The sequence below is a fragment of the Saccopteryx bilineata genome, chromosome 4, assembly GCF_036850765.1.
Source record: "Saccopteryx bilineata isolate mSacBil1 chromosome 4, mSacBil1_pri_phased_curated, whole genome shotgun sequence".
NCBI lineage: Eukaryota > Metazoa > Chordata > Mammalia > Chiroptera > Emballonuridae > Saccopteryx > Saccopteryx bilineata.
In genome coordinates, this window is record NC_089493.1 from 196,276,776 (window position 1) to 196,301,297 (window position 24,522).

The 24,522-nt window shown below is 59.1% G+C and overlaps 1 protein-coding gene across 6 annotated transcripts in view; it reads left to right on the forward strand.

The window, feature by feature from the left end:
* The window catches only part of TNRC18 (trinucleotide repeat containing 18), a 90,000-nt gene that overhangs the window by 63,246 nt on the left and 2,232 nt on the right, over nucleotides 1–24,522 (forward strand). For all 6 annotated transcript variants that reach the window (XM_066273447.1, XM_066273448.1, XM_066273444.1 and 3 more), the window contains 10 exons: nucleotides 956–1,204; nucleotides 8,088–8,518; nucleotides 13,176–13,328; nucleotides 13,691–13,832; nucleotides 15,225–15,342; nucleotides 16,020–16,095; nucleotides 16,177–16,285; nucleotides 19,849–19,965; nucleotides 20,668–20,832; nucleotides 21,119–22,434. In XM_066273447.1, the coding sequence (XP_066129544.1) occupies nucleotides 956–1,204; nucleotides 8,088–8,518; nucleotides 13,176–13,328; nucleotides 13,691–13,832; nucleotides 15,225–15,342; nucleotides 16,020–16,095; nucleotides 16,177–16,285; nucleotides 19,849–19,965; nucleotides 20,668–20,832; nucleotides 21,119–22,434 (2,876 nt within the window). The remainder of the gene's footprint in view (nucleotides 1–955; nucleotides 1,205–8,087; nucleotides 8,519–13,175; nucleotides 13,329–13,690; nucleotides 13,833–15,224; nucleotides 15,343–16,019; nucleotides 16,096–16,176; nucleotides 16,286–19,848; nucleotides 19,966–20,667; nucleotides 20,833–21,118; nucleotides 22,435–24,522) is intronic.

Here is a 24,522-nt window from a genome sequence, read left to right on the forward strand (position 1 = left end):
CCTTTAGAATTCTCTACTAGACTGTGGGTGACAGGACAGGCAGCCGGCCCTGGGTTCGAGTCCTGCCCCCTGTTGGAGTGCTTGGGCCCCGGGCCCAGTGCAGGGTGGGCCGGCCGGTGCCCTTCCCTGCCCACTGTGGTCCAGAGGCGTAGTCAGCTCTCAGTGGAGGGGACAGTGGTTCTTTTCACAGGACAGGTGGCTCTGTGTATGTGTAATTCTCTTCACACCTGCAAAGCGCTTTCTCCTACAAATGTGAGCTCCTGTTTGGACCCTCCTCTAGCCGGGCTGGGCTGGGAGGGTCACCTCGTGCTACAGATGAGAAAGTAGGGCTCCAGGAGGGCCAGGGACTTGTCCCAGGCTCCCTAGAGTGGGGATGGGACTGGGAGCCAGCTTTAGACCCCAGAGCCTGCTCAGGACTTCAGCCCAGGGGTGTCCCCCTCCCTCCAGAGGAGACCAAACTCTACCTTCTCCTGCCGCCAGCCCACAGGCCTCCAGCTGCCGGGACCTCCCCCGGCGCCTGTGCCCCGAACCCCAGCCTGAGCCCCTGGGCCCTGTCCTAACCCTCTGCTCCCTGCTTCGGCCTCCTCTCTCCTCTCTCCTCTCCTGCCTCCTTCCTCAGCCTTCATGTTGTACGTGTGTGTGTGTGTGTGTGTGTGTGTGAGAGAGAGAGAGAGAGAGAGAGAGAGAGACCGTGGAGCGAGCTGTCTCCAGTCCTTGTCCGTGTGTCCCCTGACCGACACCCACTCTGGGCCGTCTGGGATGCCCATGGCTTGGGCTCGCTTTGATGGGGCGCTGGGCCATTGGGGTGGGGGTGGGGGGATGCGTGGGCTGGTCCTGGACCCACCCAGCTGGTGCGGAGTGAGGAGCTAGGCGGGCGCTCCGGCCCTGAGTGGGGGCGATGGAGGCGGCGCCGCCCAGGTCAGGCTCTGACTGCCCCCTGTTTTCTGCACACCAGATGAGAGCTCCGAGGAGGAGGACGAGGAGGACAAGCTGGAGGACGAGGAGGACGAGGCCGACAGCGGCTACAGGCTGGGGTCCCGGGAGCGGGCCCTGTCGCCCAGCCTGGAGGAGAGCGGGCTGGGCCTGCTGGCCCGCTTTGCGGCCAGCGCCCTCCCCAGCCCCACGGTGGGGCCGTCCCTGTCGGTGGTGCAGCTGGAGGCCAAGCAGAAGGCCCGGAAGAAGGAGGAACGGCAGAGCCTGATGGGTACGTTCGGGGCAGCTGTGCTTCCTGCGGTGGCTCCACGGCCCCGTCCTGCCGGTGGGGACCCTGGGCTCAGAGGAGTCAGGGGCAGAGCCATGGGGCCCCACCCTGAGCGGAGGACCTGGCTGGCGGTTCCCAAGGAGGGGCCTCCACAGCTGTGCAGAGTGGCCCACAATCCACATGGCCTGGCTTGCCCCCTTCTGGTTCCCAGAGATGTCAGGCAGTTCTTGGAAGCAGGGAGGCCTCTGAGCTGTACCAAGGGGTGAAGGGTTGTGGGGGCTCAGGGAGGCCCCAGACCCAGCTGGGGGAGTCAAGGAGGTCTCTCTTGACCAATGAGAGGTGTGAACACTGGCTGAGCACACACAGAAGTCAGGGTGTGTGCAGAAGGACAGGCGCACAGAGCATGCAGCTGGGGCTGGGGCTGACCCGGGCTTGTTGGGCTGCGTTCTCAGTTAGCCAGGCTTCCCGCCCCACTTCTCCTGGCTTGAGAGCTTCCTTCCCTCCCCCTCCCCCTCCCCTCCCCCTCCCCCTTCCCTCCCCTCCCCTCCCCTCCCCTCTCCTTCCCTCCTCTTCTCTTCCCTTCCTTCCCCTTCCCTTCCCTCCTCTTCCCTTCTCTTTCCTTTTCCCTTCTCTCTTTCCTTTTCCCTCCCCTCCCCTCCCCTCCTCTCCTCTCCTCTCCCCTCCCCTCCCCACTCCTTCCTTCTTTCCTTTCCCCTCCCCTCCTCTCCCCTCCCCACTCCTTCCCTCCCCTCCCCTTCCCTTTTCTCCCCTCCCCTCCCTCTCCTCCCCTTCCCTTTTCTCCCCTCCCCTCCCTCTCCTCCCCTTCCCTTTCCTTCCCTTCCCTCTTTCCTTTCCCCTCCCCTCCCCTCCCCACACCTCCCCTCCCCTCTCCTTCCCTCTCCTCCCCTCCCCCTCCCCTTTCCTTCTTTTTTTTTTTTTTTTTTTTTTTTTTTTTTTTTGTGTAGGTGGAAACGGGGAGAGACAGTCAGACAGACTCCCGCATGCGCCTGACTGGGAACCACCTGGCACGCCCACCAGGGGGCAACGCTCTGCCCCTCCGGGGCGTCGCTCTGCCACGACTAGAGCCACTCTAGAGCCTGGGGCAGAGGCCAAGGAGCCATCCCCAGCGCCCGGGCCATCTTTGCTCCAATGGAGCCTTGGCTGCGGGAGGGGAAGAGAGAGAGAGAGAGAGAGAGAGGAAGGAGAGGGGAAGGGATGGAGAAGCAGATGGGCGCTTCTCCTGTGTGCCCTGGCCGGGAATCGAACCTGGGACTTCTGCATGCCAGGCCGATGCTCTACCACTGAGCCAACCGGCCAGGGTCCTTCTTTCTTGAGAGATGAGAACCATCAAACTTGTAGTTGTATCACTTTAGTTGTTCACTGATCGCTCTCTTATATGTGCCTTAATGGGGGGGGGACTCCAAGCCAGTGGCCCCTTGCTCAAGCCAGCGACCCTGGGATCATGTCTATGATCCTGCGCTCAAGCTGATGAGACCCATGCTCAAGCTGGTAACCTCGGGGTTTCGAACCTGGGACCTCAGCGTCCCAGGTCAGCATGCTTTCCACTGCACCACCACAGGTCAGACAAGAGAGCTCATTTCTTTTTGGTGCTCAGTAAATCCTAGTGCAGGGGTCGGGAGCCTTTTTGGTTGAGAGAGCCATAAACAGCACATATTTTAAAATGTAATTCCGTGAGAGCCACAACGACCCCTGTACGTTACACATTATCCAATAAAAATGTGGTGTTGTCCCGGAGGACAGCTGTGATTGGCTCCAGCCACCCGCAACCTTGAACATGAGCGGTAGGAAATGAATGGATAGTAATACATGAGAATGTTTTATATATATATATATATTTTTTTTTTTTTTAACAGAGTGAGAGAGAGAGTCAGAGAGAGGGATAGACAGGGACAGACAGACAGGAACGGAGAGAGATGAGAAGCATCAATCATCAGTTTCTCGCTGCAACACCTCAGTTGTACATTGACTGATCTCTCTCATATGTGCCTTGACCGCAGGCCTTCAGCAGACCAAGTAACCCCTTGCTCAAGCCAGTGACCTTGGGTCCAAGCTAGTGAGCTTTGCTCAAACCAGATGAACCCACGCTCAAGCTGGCAACCTTGGGGTCTCGAACCTGGGTCCTCCACATCCCAGTCCGACACTCCATCCACTGTGCCACTGCCTGGTCAGGCGAGAATGTTTTATATTTTTATTTTTATTTTTATTTTTTTATTTATTTTTAGAGAGGAGAGAGAGAAGGAGAGAAAGAGACAGAGAGGAGAGAGAGACAGAGAGAGAGAAGGGGGGAGGAGCTGGAAGCATCAACTCCCATATGTGCCTTGACCAGGCAAGCCCAGGGTTTCGAACCGGTGACCTCAGCATTTCCAGGTTGACGCTTTTTCCACTGCACCACCACAGGTCAGGCAGAATGTTTTATATTTTTAACGTTATTACTTTCTCTATTAAAGATTTGTCTACAAGCCAGATGCAGCCATCAAAAGAGCCACGTCTGGCTCGCGAGCCCTAGGTTCCCGACCCCTGTCCTAGTTTATTTTCCCTGTCACCCACTGAAGGCCGTCTAGGGCGTTTTAGTGACGTCCAGGTTGTTAAGAAGGAAGCTATGAGCATCCGTGTGCAGGTTTGTGTGGGTAATAAACTTTGAGCTCCTTTGGGCAAATGCCAAGGAAGGTGGTTGCTGAATCATATGGTCAATGTGTTTAGTTTTGTAAGAAGCCATTAAGCCTGGCCAGGTGGTGGCGCATGGATAGAGCATTGGACTGGGATGCCGAGGACCCAGGTTCGAGACTCCGAGGTCGCCAGCTTGAGCGCGGGCTCATCTGGTTTGAGTAAAGCTCACCAGCTTGGACCCAAGGTCGCTGACTCGAGCAAGGGGTCACTTGGTCTGCTGAAGGCCCACGGTCAAGGCACATATGAGAAAGCAATCAATGAACAACCAAGGAGTCACAATGAAAAACTGATGATTGATGCTTCTCATCTCTCCATTCCTGTCTGTCTGTCCCTGTCTATCCCTCTCTCTGACTCTCTCTCTGAATCTGTAAAAAAAAAAAAAAAGACCATCAAGCCGTCTCCCATGTGGCTGCACTGTGCCTTCTCGCCAGGGGTGACTGAGTGTCCCGTTGCTCCGCATCCTCACCGGTGTTCCCGGTTAGTGTTTGGAATTTTGGCCGTTCCCATCGGCATGTCACAGTCTTTCATTGTTGCAGTTTGCATTTTCCTGAGGATGGATGTGGAACATCTTTTCATGGGCTTATCTGCCCTCTTCCTGGAAGTTACCTGTTGAGGTTTTTGGCCCATTTTTAAATCAGGTTATTTGTTCACTTTTATTTATTTATTTATTTTTTCATTTTTCTGAAGCTGGAAACAGGGAGGCAGTCAGACAGACTCCCGAATGTGCCTGACCGGGATCCACCTAGCATGCCCACCAGGGGGTGATGCTCTGCCCATCATGGGCGTTGTTCTGTTGCATCCAGAGCCATTCTAGCGCCTGAGGCAGAGGCCACAGAGCCATCCCCAGCGCCCGGGCCAACTTTGCTCCAATGGAGCCTTGGCTATGGGAGGGGAAGAGAGAGACAGAGAGGAAGGAGAGGGGGAGGGGTGGAGAAGCAGATGAGCACTTCTCCTGTGTGCCCTGGCTGGGAATCGAACCCAGGACTCCTGCACACCAGGCCAATGCTCTACCGCTGAGCCAACCGGCCAGGGCCTATTTGTTCACTTTAATGTTGAGTTTTAAGAGTTCTTTATCTATTTGGGACGGCCGTTTTTCCTCCCTGTCTTGTCCTTTCATTCTCTGGATGGTATTTTTGTGAGGCCGAAATTTTTAATTTTCACGTGGTCCAGTTTATCAGTTCTTTCATGGGTTGCATCTCTGGTGTGTTGTTTCTAAAGATTTCCTGCCAAGCCCAAGGTCATCTAGAGTTACTTCTTATGTTATTTTCCAGAAGTTTTGTAGTTTTGTGTTTTACATTTAGGCCTGTGATCCATTTCGTGTTAATTTTTGTGAAGGGAATAAGGTCTATGTCTAGGCTTTCTATCTTTCTTTCTTTCTTTTTTTTTTTTTTTGTATTTTTCTGAAGCTGGAAATGGGGAGAGACAGTCAGACAGACTCCCGCATGCGCCTGACCGGGATCCACCTGGCACGCCCACCAGGGGGCGACGCTCTGCCCACCAGGGGGCGATGCTCTGCCACGTCCAGAGCCACTCTAGCGCCTGGGGCAGAGGCCAAGGAGCCATCCCCAGCGCCCGGGCCATCTTTGCTCCAATGGAGCTTTGGCTGCAGGAGGGGAAGAGAGAGACAGAGAGGAAGGAGAGGGGGAGGGGTGGAGAAGCAGATGGGCGCTTTTCCTATGTGCCCTGGCCGGGAATCGAACCCAGGTCCCCTGCATGCCAGGCTGACGCTCTACCGCTGAGCCAACCGGCCAGGGCCTCTTTCTTTTTATTTTTTGCACGTGGATGTCCAGCAGTATTTGTTGAAAAGGCTGTCTTTGCTCCACTGTGTTGCCTTTGTTCTTTTGTCAAAGTCCTCTGACTGTATTTTAGGGGTCTAGTTCTGGGCCGTTCTGTTTCTCTGCCGGCACGGCACTGTCCTGAATGCTGTAGCTTTGTAGTGAGTCTTGAAGTTGGGCAGTGTCAGCCCTCTGACTGTGTTTCTCTCCTGCAGTATCCAGTTGGCTGTCCTGGGTCTCTTGCCCCCCTTTAAACTTTAGAATTAGGACGTCAGTATCCACACAGTAACCTCCTGGGATTGCGTTTGGGATTGCATTGTCTCTGTACATCAGGTTGGGAAGAATGGACACCTTGACATTTATCGAGTCATTGTGTCCATGAACATTGAATGTCCTCGTACTTTCTTTTTTGTCTGTTGAGGTATTCATGTGGTTTTTGTCCTTTATTCGATCAGTGTGGTATATTATATTAATTTTTTCTTTCTCATACGTTGAACCAACTTTGCATTCCTGGGATAAATCGCTTTTGGCCATGATGTATAATCTTTTATATGTGTTTCTGGACTATATCTGTGTATGTTTATAGCTGTTAAGTTTCCCTGACAGAGTGACCACATTCTCATTTTGACATGTCCTTCTTTGTCTAAAGGACCTTCCGTCTTACAGTCGCTCTGGTCTGATGTCAGTGTGGCCCCCGCAGCCCCATTCGCACGGTTTATCTTCCTCATCCTTTGACTTGTCAGACTCTTCGTGTCTTGCCCTTGGTTTTTTCTGTTCTGTCCCTCTTCCTCCCTTCGCTGCCTTATTTTGGGAGGAGGCAGGAGCCCAGGGTGCTGGGTGGGAGTTGGGATGTGGGTTTGACTCCAAGCTGCAGCGCTGGGCGATACGGAGGCCTCAGCACACCCTTCCCTGTCTCGGCTTCCTGCTCATCACCCTGGTCCCCACCATGCCCTCAAAGCCCCCACTGTGCCCTTGCGGACTGGCTTTCCTGCCCCAGGCCATTCATGCTGCCCCACTGGTCTCAATAGCATCTCTCCTCTGACCTGGTCTCTCCCAAGTGGGTGTCCCTCTGTCTCCGCTCCGCCCCTCCGTAGTGCAGTGCAGTGTCTCCTGTGCGTGTGGGTTTTCTGCAGGGGCGCTGCCAGCCGGTGGGGTCCCCTCCCCTCCTTCCCGCAGCAGAACTCCGAAGCCTGTGTTTCACGGCAGCACTCTAATCAGCCATGAAAGCCCCCAGCTGCTTCCCTGTGCAGCGGAAAGTCTGTTAACAAAAGATTAATTAACGGGATCATTAAGCTTTGCAAGTGGCTCCTTCCCACGGAGTGTGCCCCCTCCCCCTGTCCCCGTCCCTCTGGTGCAGGTGCATCTGTCAGGGCGTGGGGCCATGGTGCCGGGCCTCCTGCAAGAGCCCCCGTGTCAGGCTGTTGCTGCCCAGGGGTCAGGAGGACAGGGCTCTGGCCCTGGCTTCTCCACTCATGTGCTGTGGGACTCGGGACAAGCCCTCCTCTGGGGTGGTGTCAGCTCTGGGCTGTCACAGACCTCGCAACCCTGGCACCTGCCTGGAGGAGGAGTACACCTTAAAGCTCCCATCCCCAGGGAGTTTCCTCTGGCCACCGGCTCTGGGCCAGGCTCCGAGCTGACAAGGCTCGGGACTCCGGGAGAACTCTCGGGTCTGTGTCTGGGTGGAGTTGGGGGTGGAGCGGAATGGGATAGGCTTACAGGGCCGGGGCCCCACAGTGTCGTGTGTGCCTGTGGTGCAGGACGTGAGGACAAGAGTCCCCAGGGCGCAAGCCTCTCAGAGGAGGCCGTGTCCCTGGGCGGAGGCAGGGGCGGTCTCAGGCAGAGGCGCTGGAGGAAACAAAGGTTGCAGAGGACCCGGGGCAGCAGTGCTCCTGCCGCTCGGGGCTGGGCTGGGGCTGGGGCCGGGGCCCGGGCCGCCTTCACGGCTCGGCTCAGGGCTGCCCCTTGGCTGTGGGAAGTGAGGTGTGGCTCAGCCCGAGAGGAGGGGCTGGGTCCCAGGGTGCCGTGGGCTCAGGTGAGGGCCCCGCCCTTGTCAAGAGGAGTGGGTGCCAGGGGCCTCCCAGCCCGGATACTCGGCACCAGGAAGGGAGCAGAGGCCCCTCCAGGCTCGGAGATTTCACCTGGGCTTCCCATCTGCCTCCCTGGAGTTGCTGTCTGCAGGCGTGGGGCCCTCCTCTCACCTCTTCCAGCTTCTGGGATTTCCACGGGGCATGCAGGGGGCAGAGGAGAGGCTTGTAGGGGCAGAAGCAGGAATGTCCACATTCCCACACGATGCCCTGGAGGGAGGTGTGGGGAGCAGAGTCTAGGCGGCCGAGGGGGCTTTGTGCTGGTGACCGGGGCCTCTGGGTGGGTCGGAAGGGAGGGCTTCGTGAGCCGTGTGCTCATCTCCCGCTTTCCACACCCAGGCACAGAGTTCGAGTACACGGATTCCGAGAGCGAGGTCAAGGTGCGGAAGCGGTCACCTGCCGGGCTGCTGCGGCCCAAGAAGGGTCTGGGGGAACCGGGCCCCGCCCAGGCCGCACCCCTGCCCAGCGCCCGTGGTCCCGGCCCCACCAGCCCCGACAAGACCAAGCTGGCCGCAGAGAAGGGGCGCAAGGCCCGCAGGCTGCGGGGCCCCAAGGAGCCCGGCTTCGAGGCGGGGCCGGAGGCCAGCGACGACGACCTGTGGACGCGGCGACGCAGCGAGCGCATCTTCCTGCACGACGCCTCAGCCTCGGCCCCAGCGCCCAGTGCCACGGCGCCTGTCGTCACCAAGCCCGGCCGCTGTGGCAAGGGTGGCCCGCTGAGCCCACGCAAGGACACTGGTCGAGCCAAGGACAGGAAGGACCCCAGGAAGGTAGGGGCTCAGCACCGGGGTGGGGCCGCGGGGAGGGGCCTCCGATGTCCACCACAGGGCCCGGGACCCAGTCCACCAGGAGCAGCATGAGAGCCGGCTGCAGGGAGAGCCGGCCTTCCTTCCTCGCACAGGCCCTGTGCCACCTGTCTTTAAATAACGTTCCAAACGTGTGAGGTGCACGGACCCCAAAGGAAACAGCAGTTACCAGAATGCCAGCGCCTCCCTCTGTGAGCTGCGTCCAGCTCCTTTAAGAGGAGCGCCCCTGATGAGGAGCCGGGTGGCCCCAGCGAGTGCTGGCACTTGGAAGTGATGGGCCTACATGAGGTTGTGAGGTCTCTGTGGCAACTGTCATGCACTACAGGGCAGTGATTTCTGTTGGTGACAAAGTCACAGGCAGTGCTGGTCCTGTTGCGACCTGTGGCCTATGCTCACATCGGAAGGGAAATCGCGCTTCTTCAGAGGTACATGGAAATAGAGACAGGCTTTCTTTATTCCCATCCAAGCTCACAGAGGCCCCGAATTCTCTGTGCAGTGAGAACACTTGCTATCAAGGCACCCAGTGAGATGCGACCTGTACCCCTTTCTGCTAGGACGCTAGCGGCTGTTCGTCCCCCCTGAGGTGGTCGCCCTCGGGCCTGGTGCCCGCTCTCGGCAGAAGTCTCTGCCTCGGGCCTCTCCACCCCACATCCCTGGTGGAGGAGAAAGTTAAATGACAGTGACCCTCCAGAGATGGTCACAAACAGGGATGAGGCTGCGTTCGTTTCCTGGGAAAGGTTGATAAGAAGGGGCTGCATGTGGGTGTCACTCACAAGCCTCTCAATTTGCGCTCACCGCTAAGGGTTTCTTGGAGAGAAGGTGCCGGAGTAATAGATACTGATGGGAGTCATACCAGGTGACCCAGGGTGGGGCCCAGGCGTGTCCTAACCGCTTTACCACATATCCTTAACTTACTGTTAAAGGAAAACGTGCTTCCTGTACTCACAACACTTCTGACACTGACTGCCTGAGTCGGTGCTGCCCCCACAAGGTGAAGGGCTCAGTCCCACAAGACTGTCCCCCGCCCCCCACCTCAGGTACCAGTTGCAAGTCCAAGGCCATCTGCACTTGTGAGCAACCGGCTGTAACTCGGGGGTTCCCAGCACCTCTGATAAGTCACTGGGACGACACACACTCCGGAAAACACAGTGCTTACATTCCTGGTTTATTATAAAGGACACGACTCGGGAACAGCTCGTGGAAGAGACGCACAGGACAGGGTCTGGAAGCCGGGGCCGGGGCTGCCCTGCCTTCTCTGGGCGCGCCTCCCTCCCGGCACTCCCGGTGTTCACCACCCAGAGGTTCTCCAGACCACGTTGCTCCGAGGTTTTATGGAGGCTTCTTCACAGGGACAGGACCGACTGTTACCACAGTTTCCAGCCCCTCTCTTGTCCCTGAAGGACCAAGAGTTACCTCAGTGGAATAAAAGAGGCTGCTCAGACCCAGGAAATTCCTAGGGATTTAGGAGCTCGGGGTCACAAACTGGGGTCAGAGACCAAATGTGTATCTTCTTTTTTTTTTTCTTTTTATTTATTCATTTTAGAGAGGGGGGAGAGAGAGAGAGAGAGAGAGAGAGAGAAGGGGGAGGAGCAGGAAGAAGCATCAACTCCCATATGTGCCTTGACCAGGCAAGTGCAGGGTTTTGAACTGGCGACCTCAGCATTTCCAGGTCGACGCTTTATCCACTGCGCCACCACAGGTCAGGCCCCTATCTTCTTTTTTTTCCTAATTTTTATTCATTGATTTCATAGAGGGAGGGAGAGAGAGAGAGAGAGAGAGGAACATCGATCTGCTCCTGTATGTGCTCTGACTGGGGATTGAACCAGCAACCTCTGTGCTTCGGGACGATGCTCCAACCAACCAAGCTATCCACCCAGGGCCAAATGTATATTTCTTACATCAGGATTGACTGCTTACAAAACCACATGTAGCAGGTTCCTCATGGTAACCACTTCACAAGTGGTCCTGTGACCTACCCTAGGTCATAGCAACTAGTGGTCACCAGAGGCTGGGCCTTTACCCTGAGCCACGTGACCTCCTCAGGCCTTCCCCTCGGTGGTGGCTCTGTAGTGGGTGGCCCAGGATCCGGCCCAGTCCTCGTTTTCTGGGGACACAGTGAGAGACGGGAACAGAACAGGTTAATTGTCAACAAAAGGAAAAATCAGACCCCGCGGCCCCTTACCCCAGGAATGACCACTGATTTTTTTTTTATATACTTTGATTCCATTTTTTTATAGTTGGCATTCTACCTTGTGTGTTCCCAGATGATGAGCTTTTTAATTTTACTGTTTTAAAATCAGTGTTTCGACATGGCAACCTGACGCCCCCGTGTCTGGCCAGCCCGTGCTTCCGTTCCCTCCCGCCACGGCCGTGCTGGCTGCCGGCCGCTTAGCGGCCAAGGGTCTTCACCATCACAGTGACCGCAGCCGCAGACAGCTCTGTTCTGTGTGCAGAACCGGTCACATTTGGAGTTCTTGTCTCATTTTAAGAAATGATTACACTCCCAGAAGCGGGAGACAGTGACCAGTTTTGCCTGTTAGCACAGTCATTGGGAAGGTGCAGAGAAGGAAGGAAAGGCCTTGGCCAGGTGGCTCAGCGGACGGTGCGTCCCGTGTGCCCGAAGTTGCAGGTTCCACCCCTGACCAGGGCACGTGCAGGAAGCAGCGGACGAGTGTGCCACTGAACGGAATGATGGAGTGAAATAATGAGCTGGTGCTTCTCTCCCTCCCGCCCTCCCCTCTCTCAAATCAATGGAAAAATGCAAAGAAAATGGAAATAACCCTCAGTTACAACTTTTCTTTGCTGTTGTCATCCCCATGCCCCATGCGTGCAAAGACGAACTATTTAATGACACGTTACGGAAAAGGAAACATGACCACCTTAAGAGCTATCCTTTGACCCCCTCCCAAGATGCCTTCTTTTTTTTTTTTTTTTTATCCCCGAAGCTGGAAACGGGGAGGCAATCAGACTCCTGCATGCGCCCGACCAGGATCCACCCGGCACGCCCACCAGGGGGCGATGCTCTGCCCATCTGGGGTGTTGCTCTGTTGCATCCAGAGCCATTCTAGTGCCTGAGGCAGAGGCCACAGAGCCATCCTCAGCACCCGGGCAAACTTTGCTCCAATGGAGCCTTGGCTGCAGGAGGGGAAGAGAGAGACAGGAAGGAGAGGGGGAGGGGTGGAGAAGCAGATGGGCACTTCTCCTGTGTGCCCTGGCTGGGAATCGAACCTGGGGCTCCTGCACATCAGGCCGACGCTCTACCACTGAGCCAACCGGCCAGGGCAGATGCCTTCTGATAATGCCAGAAATGTAAACAGGATTAAAAAGTTCATCAGACAGAAAACGACGCTTATATGTATGTATACACCCTCTCCCGTAGGGATTAAGCCGAGCACCTTCTAATTATTTAATTATTTAGGTAACATTTCCTGTTTTGTCCCTTTGAATGCCCTGTGCTTTGCCTTTCACTCATCTCCTGTTGTCATGGTAACAGGAGCCCAGTATTATCTTTCTCTGTTTCTTCATTTCCCCGCCTGCTCTGCTCCCTTGATTGGGTCGAGCTGTTGTGGGCGTGTCTCTTATTTAAAGAGCACAAAGTGGGCCCCCATCCCGCCCCCACATCCCCACCGCCCACTGTCCTGCGCCAGGGCCAGGCTGGCTGCAGTTGGAGCCTGCTCCCCGCACACGCGGCCCCTGTGACGGCTTCCCCTGGCAGTGTCTCTCCCCGGGACGGGACGGTGCCACCCTGACAGCTGGGATTAGGTCTTGGACGCACCAGCAGTTCTGAAAGTGCTGGCTGGGCAGTCTAGGTTGCTCCCAGTTCTCTGCTCTGCTAAGTGAAGCCACATACAGTCCCCACACACTTGGTCCCTTTTCCGTGTCACCCACGAGTGGGAGCCCGCCCCGTTTCACCACCTGGGATGGTGCAGCGCCCCCTCTCTTCTGGGGCGCGTGGAAGGTCACATGCGCCGTCTGGAAGCCACTGGGGCAGCCGGTGAGCGCCCCTGACTGCTCCGTCCAGGAGCACGCCCATGGGGCTGACTGGCCCTGTCTCTTCTGGCGTCACTGGGAAGATCGAGACCGTGGAGGCGCTGTTGGGGGTGGTCGAGTCGCAGAGCCCCCACACCTCGTCACGCCGGGCAGCTGTTAAAATAAAAAGAGGCTCCCTCGATGTTTACCCAGACATACTGGTGGGGGTTGCAAAATGGGACTTTCGGTAAATTTCCGTCCGTTAAAAAAAACCCCACTGTGTTTAAAAAAAAAACCACTGTGTGTGCCCCAACATGTCTGCCCAGCCTTTGTGTTCACAGGGGCGTCTGTGCTTATGGAAGGTTCTGGAAGGGCACATGCAGCTACTGGGGGCTCTAGGTGCCTCTGCTTCAACGGGGTTGTTGGAGAGTGACTTGCATGCGCAGACACGCTTTACACACACCCCTTAGTTGTCTTTTTCTTTTCAAACAAGCGATGTATGCGTGGTAGTAGTGAACCAGGTGTGACTGACAGGTCTTGCAGGGAGAAGGGCGGCTGTGGGCGGGGGTGGGGGGGGTGTCGCGTGGCGGAGGAGGAAGCGGAGGCCGGGCATTCCCTGCCTCTGACGGAGCCCCTGCCGCTTCTTCCCCAGAAGAAGAAGGGGAAGGAGGCTGGACCTGGAGCCACGCTGCCCACGCCCCGTGCGCCCATTCTGCCCCCCGAGGCCCGGGCCCCTCACACCGGCTCGCCAGCCTCCGCCAAGAGGAGCAAGGCCAAGGCCAAAGGGAAGGAGGTGAAGAAGGAGGTGAGGCTCGCCCAGCCCCCAGAGTGCATGTCTTGGTCTAAAGGACAGCTGGGTCACGCCGGGACGTGCCTGCCTCAGTTTCCCCAAGGAGGGGACCAAGGCGCCTGCCTGGGTGTGATAAACATAGCACGGTACTGAGTACTGAGTGCTTGGCACTGAGCACGTACGGGCCCTGGCCTGGCGGGCGATGGCTCGTTCTGTCCTCCTCTGGCTTTGGGGGGGACTCAGTGGGCGCCCACACTGCATACGTGGCAGATGCCACTGTGGCCTGATGGACCCAGAGTTCCCAGGGAAGGGTCCCCAGCCAGGCAGGATGTAGGTACCCCGTCCTAAGCTGGTGGTCTGCTGTGCTCTGTCCCCAGAACCGGGGCAAGGGGGGAGCCGTGAGCAAGCTGATGGAGAGCATGGCTGCTGAGGAGGACTTTGAGCCCAACCAGGACTCGAGCTTCTCCGAGGATGAGCACCTGCCGCGTGGCGGGGCCGTGGAGCGGCCACTCACTCCTGGTCAGTACCTGCGGTGCTGGGTGCGCTTAGGCCTGGAATGGGGCGGGGGGTGCGGGATGTTCCCCTGGGGAAATCACCCGGCCTGTGAGGGTGACAGAGAGAACGGCACGTGCAAAGACCCCGAGGTTGGGTGGGGCGTTGTCTCGGGGCAAACTGATAGAAACCCAGTCTGGTCCGGGCTGGGTCGGCTCAGGGGGGAGGGAACAGCCTGGGCTAGGGTGGAACCAGTTTGCTCTGACCCCGGTGGGCCTTGGCGAGGAGTTTGGGCTTTGCCCAAAGGAAAACGGGCAGCAGTCAGTGTGGGGCAGTCAGGCTGGTTCTGAAGTGAGCTCTGTAATGGGGCCCTGAGGCGGGCCAAGGGTATAGCTCGGTGGGGGTTGTAGCCAGGAACCAGGTGAGGACAGAGGGGCTGCTGTGGGGACAGCAGGAGGGAGATGGGGTGGGTCTGAACACATGAGAGGGGGAGTAGAGGGGTTGTGTGAGCAGATGAGACAGGAAGGGGTGCAGACTGGTGTGGGCAGGGCGGGTAGTCTCCAAGGCAGGTCACAGGGGAGCAGGGGCAAATCACATGGTGGGCTGTGCTGACTGGAATTTGGGGTCCCTAGAGGACATCCCAAGGAAGTGACGTTAGTAGCTACCTGGATCTGGGTGTATAGAGCTCGGAGGAGAGATTGAGGATATGAATTGGGTTGGGGGGCAAGGTGGAGCAAGGGGAGGGTCTGGGCCAGCCCTGAGGAACTTTTTTCACCTTATCAGGAGTGTATCAGTCAGCTACTGCTGTGTAACAAACAGTTGCTCAATCTCAGTGGGTGTCAGGGCTGACTTGGGCTGGGCTTGCTACCATGTGAATGGGATGGCCAGGGGTCCACTGCTCCATGGACTACTGTGCTCCTCTGGACTGGTCAGCTAGCTAGGAGTGTTCTTACGGACATGTGCTAGAGGCTCAGGAGAGAGTGGAGACTGAAGAGGCTTCTGAAGCCCTTTCTGTGGGAAGTCTGGCTGTGGGGGGGCCGGTTTCTACCAGAACAAATGGCATTCCAGGACAGCAAGTCCTGGAGTGGTGTCTGAGGGAGCAGCAGTGGGTGCTGGTGACCCGGAGCCTGGTACCCAGGCTCAGAGGGTCGGGGTCTTTGGGAAGGGGAGGGGCAACATGTGTAGGCTGTCACCTTGTTCCACCCACCTGGGGTCTCTCCAGACGTGGACCCCCATGCATGCATGCTGGTGCATATGTGCACGTCCCTGCCCAAGGCCTGTCTGGGCACACATACGTGACCCATGTGCCCTGTGGGCTCTCCCAGCACCTGTTCTTGAGAGTGCCGGGCAGGCTGGGGAGAAGGAAGGGCCGGAAGGGAGGGAGGGTCTGCAGCTCCACCTCACTGTCCCCTCCCGCAGCCCCACGCTCCTGCATCATCGACAAGGACGAGCTAAAAGACGGCCTGCGTGTGCTCATCCCCATGGACGACAAGCTGCTGTACGCCGGGCACGTGCAGACAGTGCACTCGCCAGACATGTGAGCGGGGGCGGGGCTGGGGCTGCGGGGCGGCTGTGGGGCCCTGGAGGCCCAGGGCTGCTGGGGCCTCGGGGCCGTGGAGGCCCGGGGCTGCGGGGGCGGGCAGGCCGTGGGGCCGTGGAGGCCCGGGGCTGTGGGGGGGCGGGCCATGGGGCTGTGGGGCCGTGGAGGCCCGGGGCTGTGGGGGCAGGCCGTGGGGCTGTGGAGGCCCGCGGGGGCGGCTGTGGGGCTGTGGAGGCCCGGGGCTGCGGGGGCGGGCTGTGGGGCCGTGGAGGCCCGGGGCTGCAGGGCGTACCTGGCTCAGGCCCTGAAGGCCCTCACTGGGCTGCATCCAGGGACATCTGGCCTCTGCAGGCAGGTGGCTTCCCCTCTCTGAGTGGCTCTTCCCCATAGAACTGGGCATTGGCTCTGGGAAGACAGTCCCCTCAGAGGTGCCAGTGGCTCAGCGAGGGAGAGGGGACAGGAGAGAGTGTGCTGGCCTCTCTGGGATCTGCAGCCCGTTGTTGTGCAGATGAGGAAACCGAGGCCAGAGTTCATACAGCACATCAGTAAAGCCTCCAGCTCCGACGTCCTGTCTCGGTGCTGTGCAGGCAGGGCCAGGAGGCTGCGGTGCAAGGGTCCCTGTGGCAGGTCCCTGACCTCTCCCGGCCCACCCAACTCTTGTCCTGGCCTTGCAGATACCGAGTGGTGGTGGAGGGTGAACGTGGGAACCGGCCCCACATCTACTGCCTAGAACAGCTGCTGCAGGAGGCGGTGAGCGGAGGTGGTGGGGGAGGGGAGGGAGGAGAGGGCTGGTGCTGGTCACCACCAGGTGCTCAGCCTCGGCCTTTGCAGATCATCGACGTGCGGCCGGCCTCCACACGCTTCTTGCCGCAAGGGACCAGGATCGCAGCGTACTGGAGCCAGCAGTACCGGTGCCTCTACCCTGGCACCGTGGTCCGAGGTAGGACGCTTCCCTCCCCCGGCCGGCATCAGCCCTGGCACTTCCCTTCCCATTTCCCAGTGTGTCGGGATGGGTTCCTTTGGGCCCTAAAACCCAACTCTTAAGTGGCTTAAGCCTGAAGCATCTTTTTGGCTCGTGTAACTGAGAAGGCATTGGGCAGCGGGCGTGTTGGCCCAGGCCCCTTTCCTGCAGGGCCCTCAGCACTTGGGCTCTCCGGGTCTGTCTGCAGTGCCTCCAGCTGTGCTGGTGTCACACCCGGCTCCTCGGGGACTCTTGTTTCTCCATCTTAAGTTCTGTCATCAGAGAGCGTCTCACTGTTCCCGTATCAGTCCTAGGGTGGAGTCCCAAACAGGCCTGGGTCGCGTGGGAGTCTGATCGGTGGGCCTGGGTTCTCTGCTCGTCCCTGACGGTAATGAACGAGGTTGGCTCCCCATTTTTACACAGGGCCAGAGAGAGATGGGAAGGTGGCTTCCCCCAAGTAAGCAGGGGTGTTGCTAGCAGGATGAGATAGAAAACTATAGGTAGACAGAAAAAACAGGTGCCCCAGAGGCGTAGGTGTGGATAGCAGACATTCAAAGGGCGCACCCTTAGCTATTGCAAAACCCAAACATCAGAAGATGGGGATATGGATGTTTGTTACATCACCACCCCCCCCCCAAAATGCCAAGTATAGTCTGCCCCTTGGTTAGCTGACGTCATATGTACCCAGAAGATGGGAACAGGTGCTGGGCAGGAAGTCCTCTCGCCATGGAAAGCGTTCCTCTTGAGTCAGTTCTCCCAGAGCTTTCTGTCCCCTGGACCATAGAGAGCTGCCTTCCAGGCCTGCCTCAGGGGTGTCACTCTCAGGACTCCCTCGTGCCATCGTCTTGAGAGTCCCACTGCTCTGCAAGGTCCCATGTTGTGCAGAGACAGAGAGAGGGACAGACAGACAAGAAGGGAGAGAGATGAGAAGCATCAACTCTTCATTACGGTTCCTTAGTTGTTCATTGATTACTTCCTCATATGTGCCTTGACGGTAGGGGGGGGGCTACAGCAGACCGAGTGACCCCTTGCTCGAGCCAGCGACCTTGGGTCCAAGCTTGTGAGCTTTGCTCAAACCTGATGAGCCCGCGCTCAAGCTGGCCACCTCGGGGTCTCGAACCTGGGCCCTCCGCATCCCAGTCCGATGCTCTATCCATTGCGCCACCACCTGGTCAGACCATGTCGTGCTCTTTATTGTCTCGTTCCTTGTGCTAGTGGGGGGCCTTCCCGTTGCGTTCTGAGGAAAAGGTCTCGGTAGGTAGGTCACTTCCTCCAGTATGTGCATGTCTGAAATTTCTCTCCTTCCCTAATCTGTAGAGATAGTTGAGCTGGGTCAATTCTAGGTTGCAAATGAATTTTCAAAGTCACTGTTCTGCTTTTATCTGGCTTCCAACGTGGTGCGGGAAGTTCGATGCCGTGATCGTTCCCAAATATTGATAAACTTTTTTCCTCTCTGGAAACTTTTAGGATCGTCTCATTATTCCTGGATTTGGAGGTGTGTGTGTGTGTGGGTGTGTGTGGGTGTGTGTGTGTGTGTGGGGGGGTGCTCTCTCCTGCCGCGTGCAGGGGATTTGTCTGGGAAGCGCCACTGATTTGAAGCAGGTTTCCTCTGTTCCGGGCAGCTACCTGGAGTTGCTTCCGTGAGAGTGTCCTCCTCCCCTCGTTCGCTCTTTTTCTAGAACTACCCCCCTCTGCTGGCCCCGGGCGCTGGTGTCTCTGTGTTCCATTCCTACTCCTGTTCAATTCCCGGGGTAGTCTCCTCACGTGTACCTTCTAGCTCTTTTGTTGAATTTTTGGAATGTCTGTTAACATTTAAAAAATTCCTGGAGGCCCTGGCCGGTTGGCTCAGCGGTAGAGCGTTGGCCTGGCGTGCGGGGGACCAGGGTTCGATTCCCGGCCAGGGCACATAGGAGAAGCGCCCATTTGCTTCTCCACCCCCCCCTTCCTCTCTGTCTCTCTCTCTTCCCCTCCCGCAGCCAAGGCTCCATTGGAGCAAAGATGGCCCGGGCGCTGGGGATGGCTCCTTGGCCTCTGCCCCAGGCGCTGGAGTGGCTCTGGTCGCTGCAGAGCAGCGCCCCCTGGTGGGCGGATTGTTGCCCCTGGTGGGCGTGCCGGGTGGATCCCGGTTGGGCGCATGCGGGAGTCTGTCTGACTGTCTCTCCCGTTTCCAGCTTCAGAAAAATACAGAAAAAAAATTAAAATTAAAATAAAAAAATTCCTGGGAGTTCCTTCTATTCTGTGAATTTTTTTTTCTTTTTAAATAACTTTTTGTTTCCCTGACTGGTTAGCTCAGTCAGAGCATCATCCCGAAACAGCAAGGTTGCAGGTTCGATCCCCGGTCAGGGCAAATAGGAAAGCAACCAATGAGTGCACGACTGAGTGGAACAACAAATGACTGCTTCCCTCTCTCTCTCCTTCCTCTCTGTCTCTCTAAAATAATTTTTTAAAAAGATTTTACTTGTGGCCCTGGCCGGTTGGCTCGGTGGTAGAGCGTCGGCCTGGCGTGCAGGAGTCCCGGGTTCAATTCCCGGCCAGGGCGCACAGAAGTGCCCATCTGCTTCTCCACCCCTCCCCCTCTCCTTCCTCTCTCTCTCTCTCTTCCCCTCCCGCAGCCAAGGCTCCACTGGAGCAAAGTTGGCCCGGGCGCTGGGGATGGCTCTGTGGCCTCTGCCTCAGGCGCTAGAGTGGCTCTGGTTGCAACAGGGCAACGCCCCAGATGGGCAGAGCATCGCCCCCTGGTGGGCATGCCGGGTGGATCCCGGTCAGGAGCATGTGGGAGTCTGTCTGACTGCCTCCCGTTTCCACCTTCAGAAAGAAAAAAAAAAAAGAGAGAGAGAGGGTAGTGAGAAGTATCAACGTATAGTTGCTTCTCTTTAGTTGTCCACTGCTTGCTTGTCCTATGTATGTTTGTGCCCTGACCAGGCAAGCCCAGGGTTTCGAACCAGCAACCTCAGCATTCCAGGTCGATATGTTATCCACTGTGCCACCACAGGTCAAGCAGTCAATAAGTTTTTAGAAAACTAACTTCCTGTTTTGTAGATATATGATCTTTTTAATTTCTCTCGGAATACCTTGGTTCCTCCGGGGTCCGAGCCTCTGTGGGCTCCCTTGTGAAAGCTGGCTGCCTCCTGGCCGCCTCCTGGGCAGCTCCACCCCCTTCTGGGCCCCAACGGAGCAGAGAGAGCTGAGACCAGAGTCTCGACCCAGATGTCTTCTGAAACGGTGGCACTGTTACCTGCCGCTGTCCACGGGCCCACTTCCTCTGCCCTTGCTGTTCCTTTGTGCTGCTGGGGGATGTCTCGGGAGTGAGTGGGCACAGGACGTGTGTGGGTTCCTTTGTGCTGCTGGGGGGATGTCTTGGGAGTGAGTGGCACAGGACGTGTGTGGCTGGACCAGGGGAGCCCGTGCCCCAGGCGTCACCTCTCAGCTCCGATGCCCACATGCTGCACCACCGAGCATCGGCCCGCAAGCCTCCTGAACCAGCCCCCCCCCCCCCGGGGCCGGCTCTGCTCTCAGGCCCCTCACCCTGCCCCTTCCCACAGGCCTGCTGGGCCTCGAGGACGACGGGGACCTCATCACTGTGGAGTTCGACGATGGAGACACGGGGAGGATTCCCCTCTCCCACATCCGCCTCCTGCCTCCCGACTACAAGATCCAGTGTGAGTGGTGGTCCCGTGCCACCCTGGGCCCTCGCCCGGCTGTCCCCTACGCCTGGCCTGGGCTCTCTTGTTTGGGCCATTTGCATGCACAGGAGACAGAAAAGGCAGAAACCGTGGGCGGGGGCGCCCAGAACGGGCTCAGGAGAAGGGGTTCAGAGGTCCCCCAGCTTCCGTGTCCCAAGGCCCCTGAGGGCAGCCCCAGGCAGGGGGCCCCGGCTGTGGGAACCTGGTCAGTACCTGCTGACGGTGCTGGACTCTGTCCGTCATAGCATTGAGTTCTTGCCTCAGGCCCGTGTGTCGGGAGATAGCATCCCCTTGGACCAGTACGACACTCGGGTTCAAAGAGGTAGAAGGCCTCGTCCCCGGTCCGGTGACCAGGTAGGGCGGACAGGGAGTCGGACCCGGGCTGCCTGACTTGCGGGAGTCCTGAACCCCAGTGGTTTCGAGTGTCTTCCAAGTGGCTCATCAGAACCACAGCAGTTGGCATCTTTGCTCAGCACCCCCAGTCCACTTATGGAGGGGCCCCCATGGAGCCGTCCCTGCAGACGGCCTCCCTCCCAGCTGCGCGGCCGTCGGGCAGGCCAGGGGGGTCAGCTCCGCAGCGTCACGGCTTCCTCTCCTTGCTTGCTCTCCCGGCAGACAACGTGCTGGCGGTCAGGAGCGTGGAGGCCCAAGCCTGACCGCTGTCCGTCTTGCCTGCAGGTGCTGAACCGTCCCCGGCGCTCCTGGTGCCGAGCGCCAAGCGCCGCAGCCGGAAGACCAGCAAAGACACCGGGGACAGCAAAGATGGGGGCACAGCAGGGTCTGAGGAGCCCGGCACCAAGGCGCGAGGTCGAGGGCGGAGACCCAGTGCCAAAGCCAAGGGCGGTACGTTGCCGAGAGGGGCGTGTGGGGCTGCTGCACGTGGGTCTCTGCTCAGAGGCTGCTCCCCCCGCAGCAGCTGAGGGAACCAGGGCTCGGGGGCGCGCTCACCTGTCGGGGTGTTTGCTTCACAATCTGGGGCAAAGTGCTTCAGGCTAAGGGCCGCGGTCACCAGGGACCACTCGGGCCACTCCGCGGGCTGAGGCTCCGCGAGGCTGCTGGGCGCAGACGGACTTTCGGGGCTGGGAGGCCCCAGCCGGCCTCACCTGTGCCTCTTCCTCCTCTCTTCTAGACAGAGCCGCCGTCCTGGAGGAGGGGGGCTCCACGGACGAGGTCCCTAGTGCCCCACTGACCCTAGAGCCGATCAGCACCCCAAATTCCAAGAAGAGCCCTCCAGAGCCTCTGGACAAGCGTGCCAAAGCCCCCAAGGCTCGCCCAGCGCCCCCCCAGCCCAGCCCGGCGCCATCCGCCTTCGCCAGCTGCCCGGCTCCTGAGCCCTTTGGGGAGCTGCCCGCCCCTGCCGCAGCCCTCGCCCCCGCCCCCCTCGTCACCGTGCCCGTCACCATGCCTGCCACCCGCCCCAAGCCCAAGAAGGCCCGGGCTGCCGAGGAGGCGGCCAGCAAGGGTGCCCGCAGGCCTGGGGAGGAGGCCGAGCTGCTCGTCAAGCTGGACCATGAGGGGGTCACGTCGCCCAAGAGCAAGAAGGCCAAGGAGGCTCTCCTGCTGCGGGAGGAGCCCGGGGCCGGGGCGTGGCCGGAGCCCAAGGGCCTGCTGGTGCTGGGCAGCTACACCCAGGCCGCTGGCGGCGGTGAGCCTAAGGCGGCCCGGCCCAAGGCTGGGGACAGCGACCTGACCCAGGAGCCGGGGGCCGGGCTCCCATTCGAGGACCCGGGCATCCCCAAGAGCCCGGACAAGGGCCAGGCTGCGCAGGACGGGGCCGAGGAGACGGAGAGCAGCAGCAGCGACAGCGGCGGTGGGAGCAGCTCAGAGACAGACGGAGAGGAGGAAGGCCAGGGTGGCGGGGGCCGGGACTGCACCGTCTCCAGCTCCAGGGCCTCCTCCTCCTCCTCCTCCTCCTCCTCCTCGTCCTCCTCGTCCTCCTCCTCCTCTTCTTCCTCCTCCTCCTCCTCCTCCTCTTCCTCCTCCTCCTCCTCCTCCTCATCATCATCCTCCTCCTCGTCCTCCTCCTCCTCTTCCTCGTCGTCGTCATCGTCCTCCTCCTCCTCCTCCTCCACCACAGACGACTCTTCCTGCAGCTCAGATGAGGAGGCGGCCCCTGCCCCGGCAGCTGGCCCCTCGGTCCCACCGGCCCTGCCCAGCAAGGCGCCCAAGCAGGCCGGCAAGGCGCGCACCTCGGCCCACTCCCCCAGCAAGAAGGTGCCGGCGCCCCCACCGCAGCCCCCACTGCAGCCCCCGCAGCCCCTGCCGCCCAAGGCACAGGCCGGAGCCGGGGCCAAGAGCCGGCCCAAGAAGAGAGAGGGCGTCCACCTCCCCACCACCAAGGAGCTGGCCAAGCGACAGCGCCTGCCGTCCGTGGAGAACCGGCCCAAGATCGCCGCCTTCCTGCCTGCCCGGCAGCTCTGGAAGTGGTTCGGCAAGCCTACCCAGGTAGCCGGGGCGGAGGGTCTGCGATGTCTTGTTCTGCTCTGTGCCGGCCTTTCCCATCCTCCCAGCCACCCCGTGGGGGCTTGGGATGAGCAGTAGGGTGCCCCATTTTATAGGTAGGTACGCTAAATCTCAGCGCCTGACTGCAGAGCACCCGGAGCCTCTTGGGCAAACCACCCGGTTTTCTTTGCCTTGGCTCATTCTCAGCTACTCCTTGACTCCATGTGGCAGAATGGCTCAAGGCCCCGCCGGCCAGCACAGCCACTGCAGCAGAGGGCGCGTCTCTCTGTGTATTGGCCAGCAGGTGTCCAGGGTTGCGTCTCCTGGGCCTGGCTGGATCACATGCCTGGCCCCGAGCTAACGAATCAGTGTAACCCGAAAGGCAGCATGTTCTGCTCAGCCAGGTCTAGGTCATGGAGCCGCACCCCTGCCCCAGAGAATGGTGGGTTCCCCAGAGGAGCCCTCCCGAGGAGCCCTCCCACCCCACCCTATACCTGCCTGCCATCTGCACACACAGACAACATGCACATGCATGCACAGGTATGCATGTGCAGACGCCGAGGACCACACACATGCTTGCACATACACCTGCATGCGCATACACACCAGGGAGTTTCCATGAACAGAGGGGGCGCAGTCACAGCCCCCTCACGGGGAGAGGCAGCTCTGTGTCCATGGCTCCTGGTCCGTGGGTGCCGCTGGCCAGCTCTGCCCACAGCATCTGCCTTCCTGGTCCAGGGTCCTGAGGACACGCCTGAGACAGCCTTGGAGGAGAGGCCTGCTGGGCCTGTTCCTCTTCCAGGTCGGGTCCTGGCAGGGCCGATGGCAGATTGAGGGTCCTGGGAGTTGACAGGGATCGGCTGGTGGGGTCTTGGGCAGTCCCTCTTAAGAACTTCAGGAGTTCTGGCACATTTGCGCTGTTAGCTCCCGGGGGTGTGTTCACCAGGCCAGAGGAGCTGGGAGTCTGAATCACAGCAGCCGCCTCTCAGCCCCACCCGCCGCCACCTAGGGTGGTTGGAGCCCCCACAGTGGGGAGGACAGCTCCATCTGTCCCAGGCAGGTTCTTTAGAGTGGGGCCCGGGGTGCAGAGCAGGAAGTTGGGGACGCCCCCGCCCCTTCCGCTCCTGCTCTGCTTTTGGCCTCTCGGCCCTCGAGGCCCTAAGTTGAATCTGGGGCAGCTGGTCTGCTCCTCTGACCCGCAGGGCACAGGGCAGCGAGCGGCCTGGTGGCTGGGTCCCCGCTGAGAGAGCCTCTGTGGGCAAGGCCTGTCCCTGAGACAGCTGGCCCGGGCACGGGGCTCCTCATGGCCGCACTCGGCCGCTCCAGACCGGGCTCCCTGGAGCTCTGACCCCACCAGCGCTTCTTCCAGTGGACTCTCAAGGGGTGACGGCTTCTGAGCCATAGGACAGGAACATCTTTGCTGTCCTGCTGCACTGTGACTGGCCCGTTCCCTTATTTTAGCCTCGCCATTGCAGGTCCCATGGTTAGTGTCACTGAGGGCTCTTCCTGCTGCAGAGCACGGGGCCACCAAGCTCACTGGCCCCTCACAGGGAGGTCCAGGGGGTGTGTGGCTGCAGGTACAACTGGAATCAGGGACTTGAATTTTGTCTTCAGACCCATCCATGCTCCAGGCCTCAGTTTCTCTTCCCTCTCTTTGCTCTGGTCTGTTTCTCTAGCAGCCCCTCCCCTGTTGGGGACAGGAAGTCCCAGTAGCTTTCAGCCCACATTCGTGTCTTCCTCTGTGGGGTTCAAGCTCAAGGTGGTGGCATGTCTTTGGTGGGCTCTGAACCTGCCTGTGAGCTCATCACAGTGGCCAGGGGGAGGGTGGGATATCAGGGTTGGCCAGCCCAAGTCCTGTGCCCACTTCAGGGGCGGGTGCCTGTGGGAAGAGGTGTAGCCTCTTGATGCCAGTAACCTAGCTGGTGTCAAAGCCAAGTCAGTGTAGTGTCTCAGCCATCTGTCTCACCCTGCTGTAACCCACACTCTGCCTTGAACTGAAAAGAATTTGAGGTGTTTATACAACATGAGAACTTAGTGAAGTGGACCTCAGAAAGCCCGTCACCAGCAGGGACCTGGTGAGTTCAAGGTAGA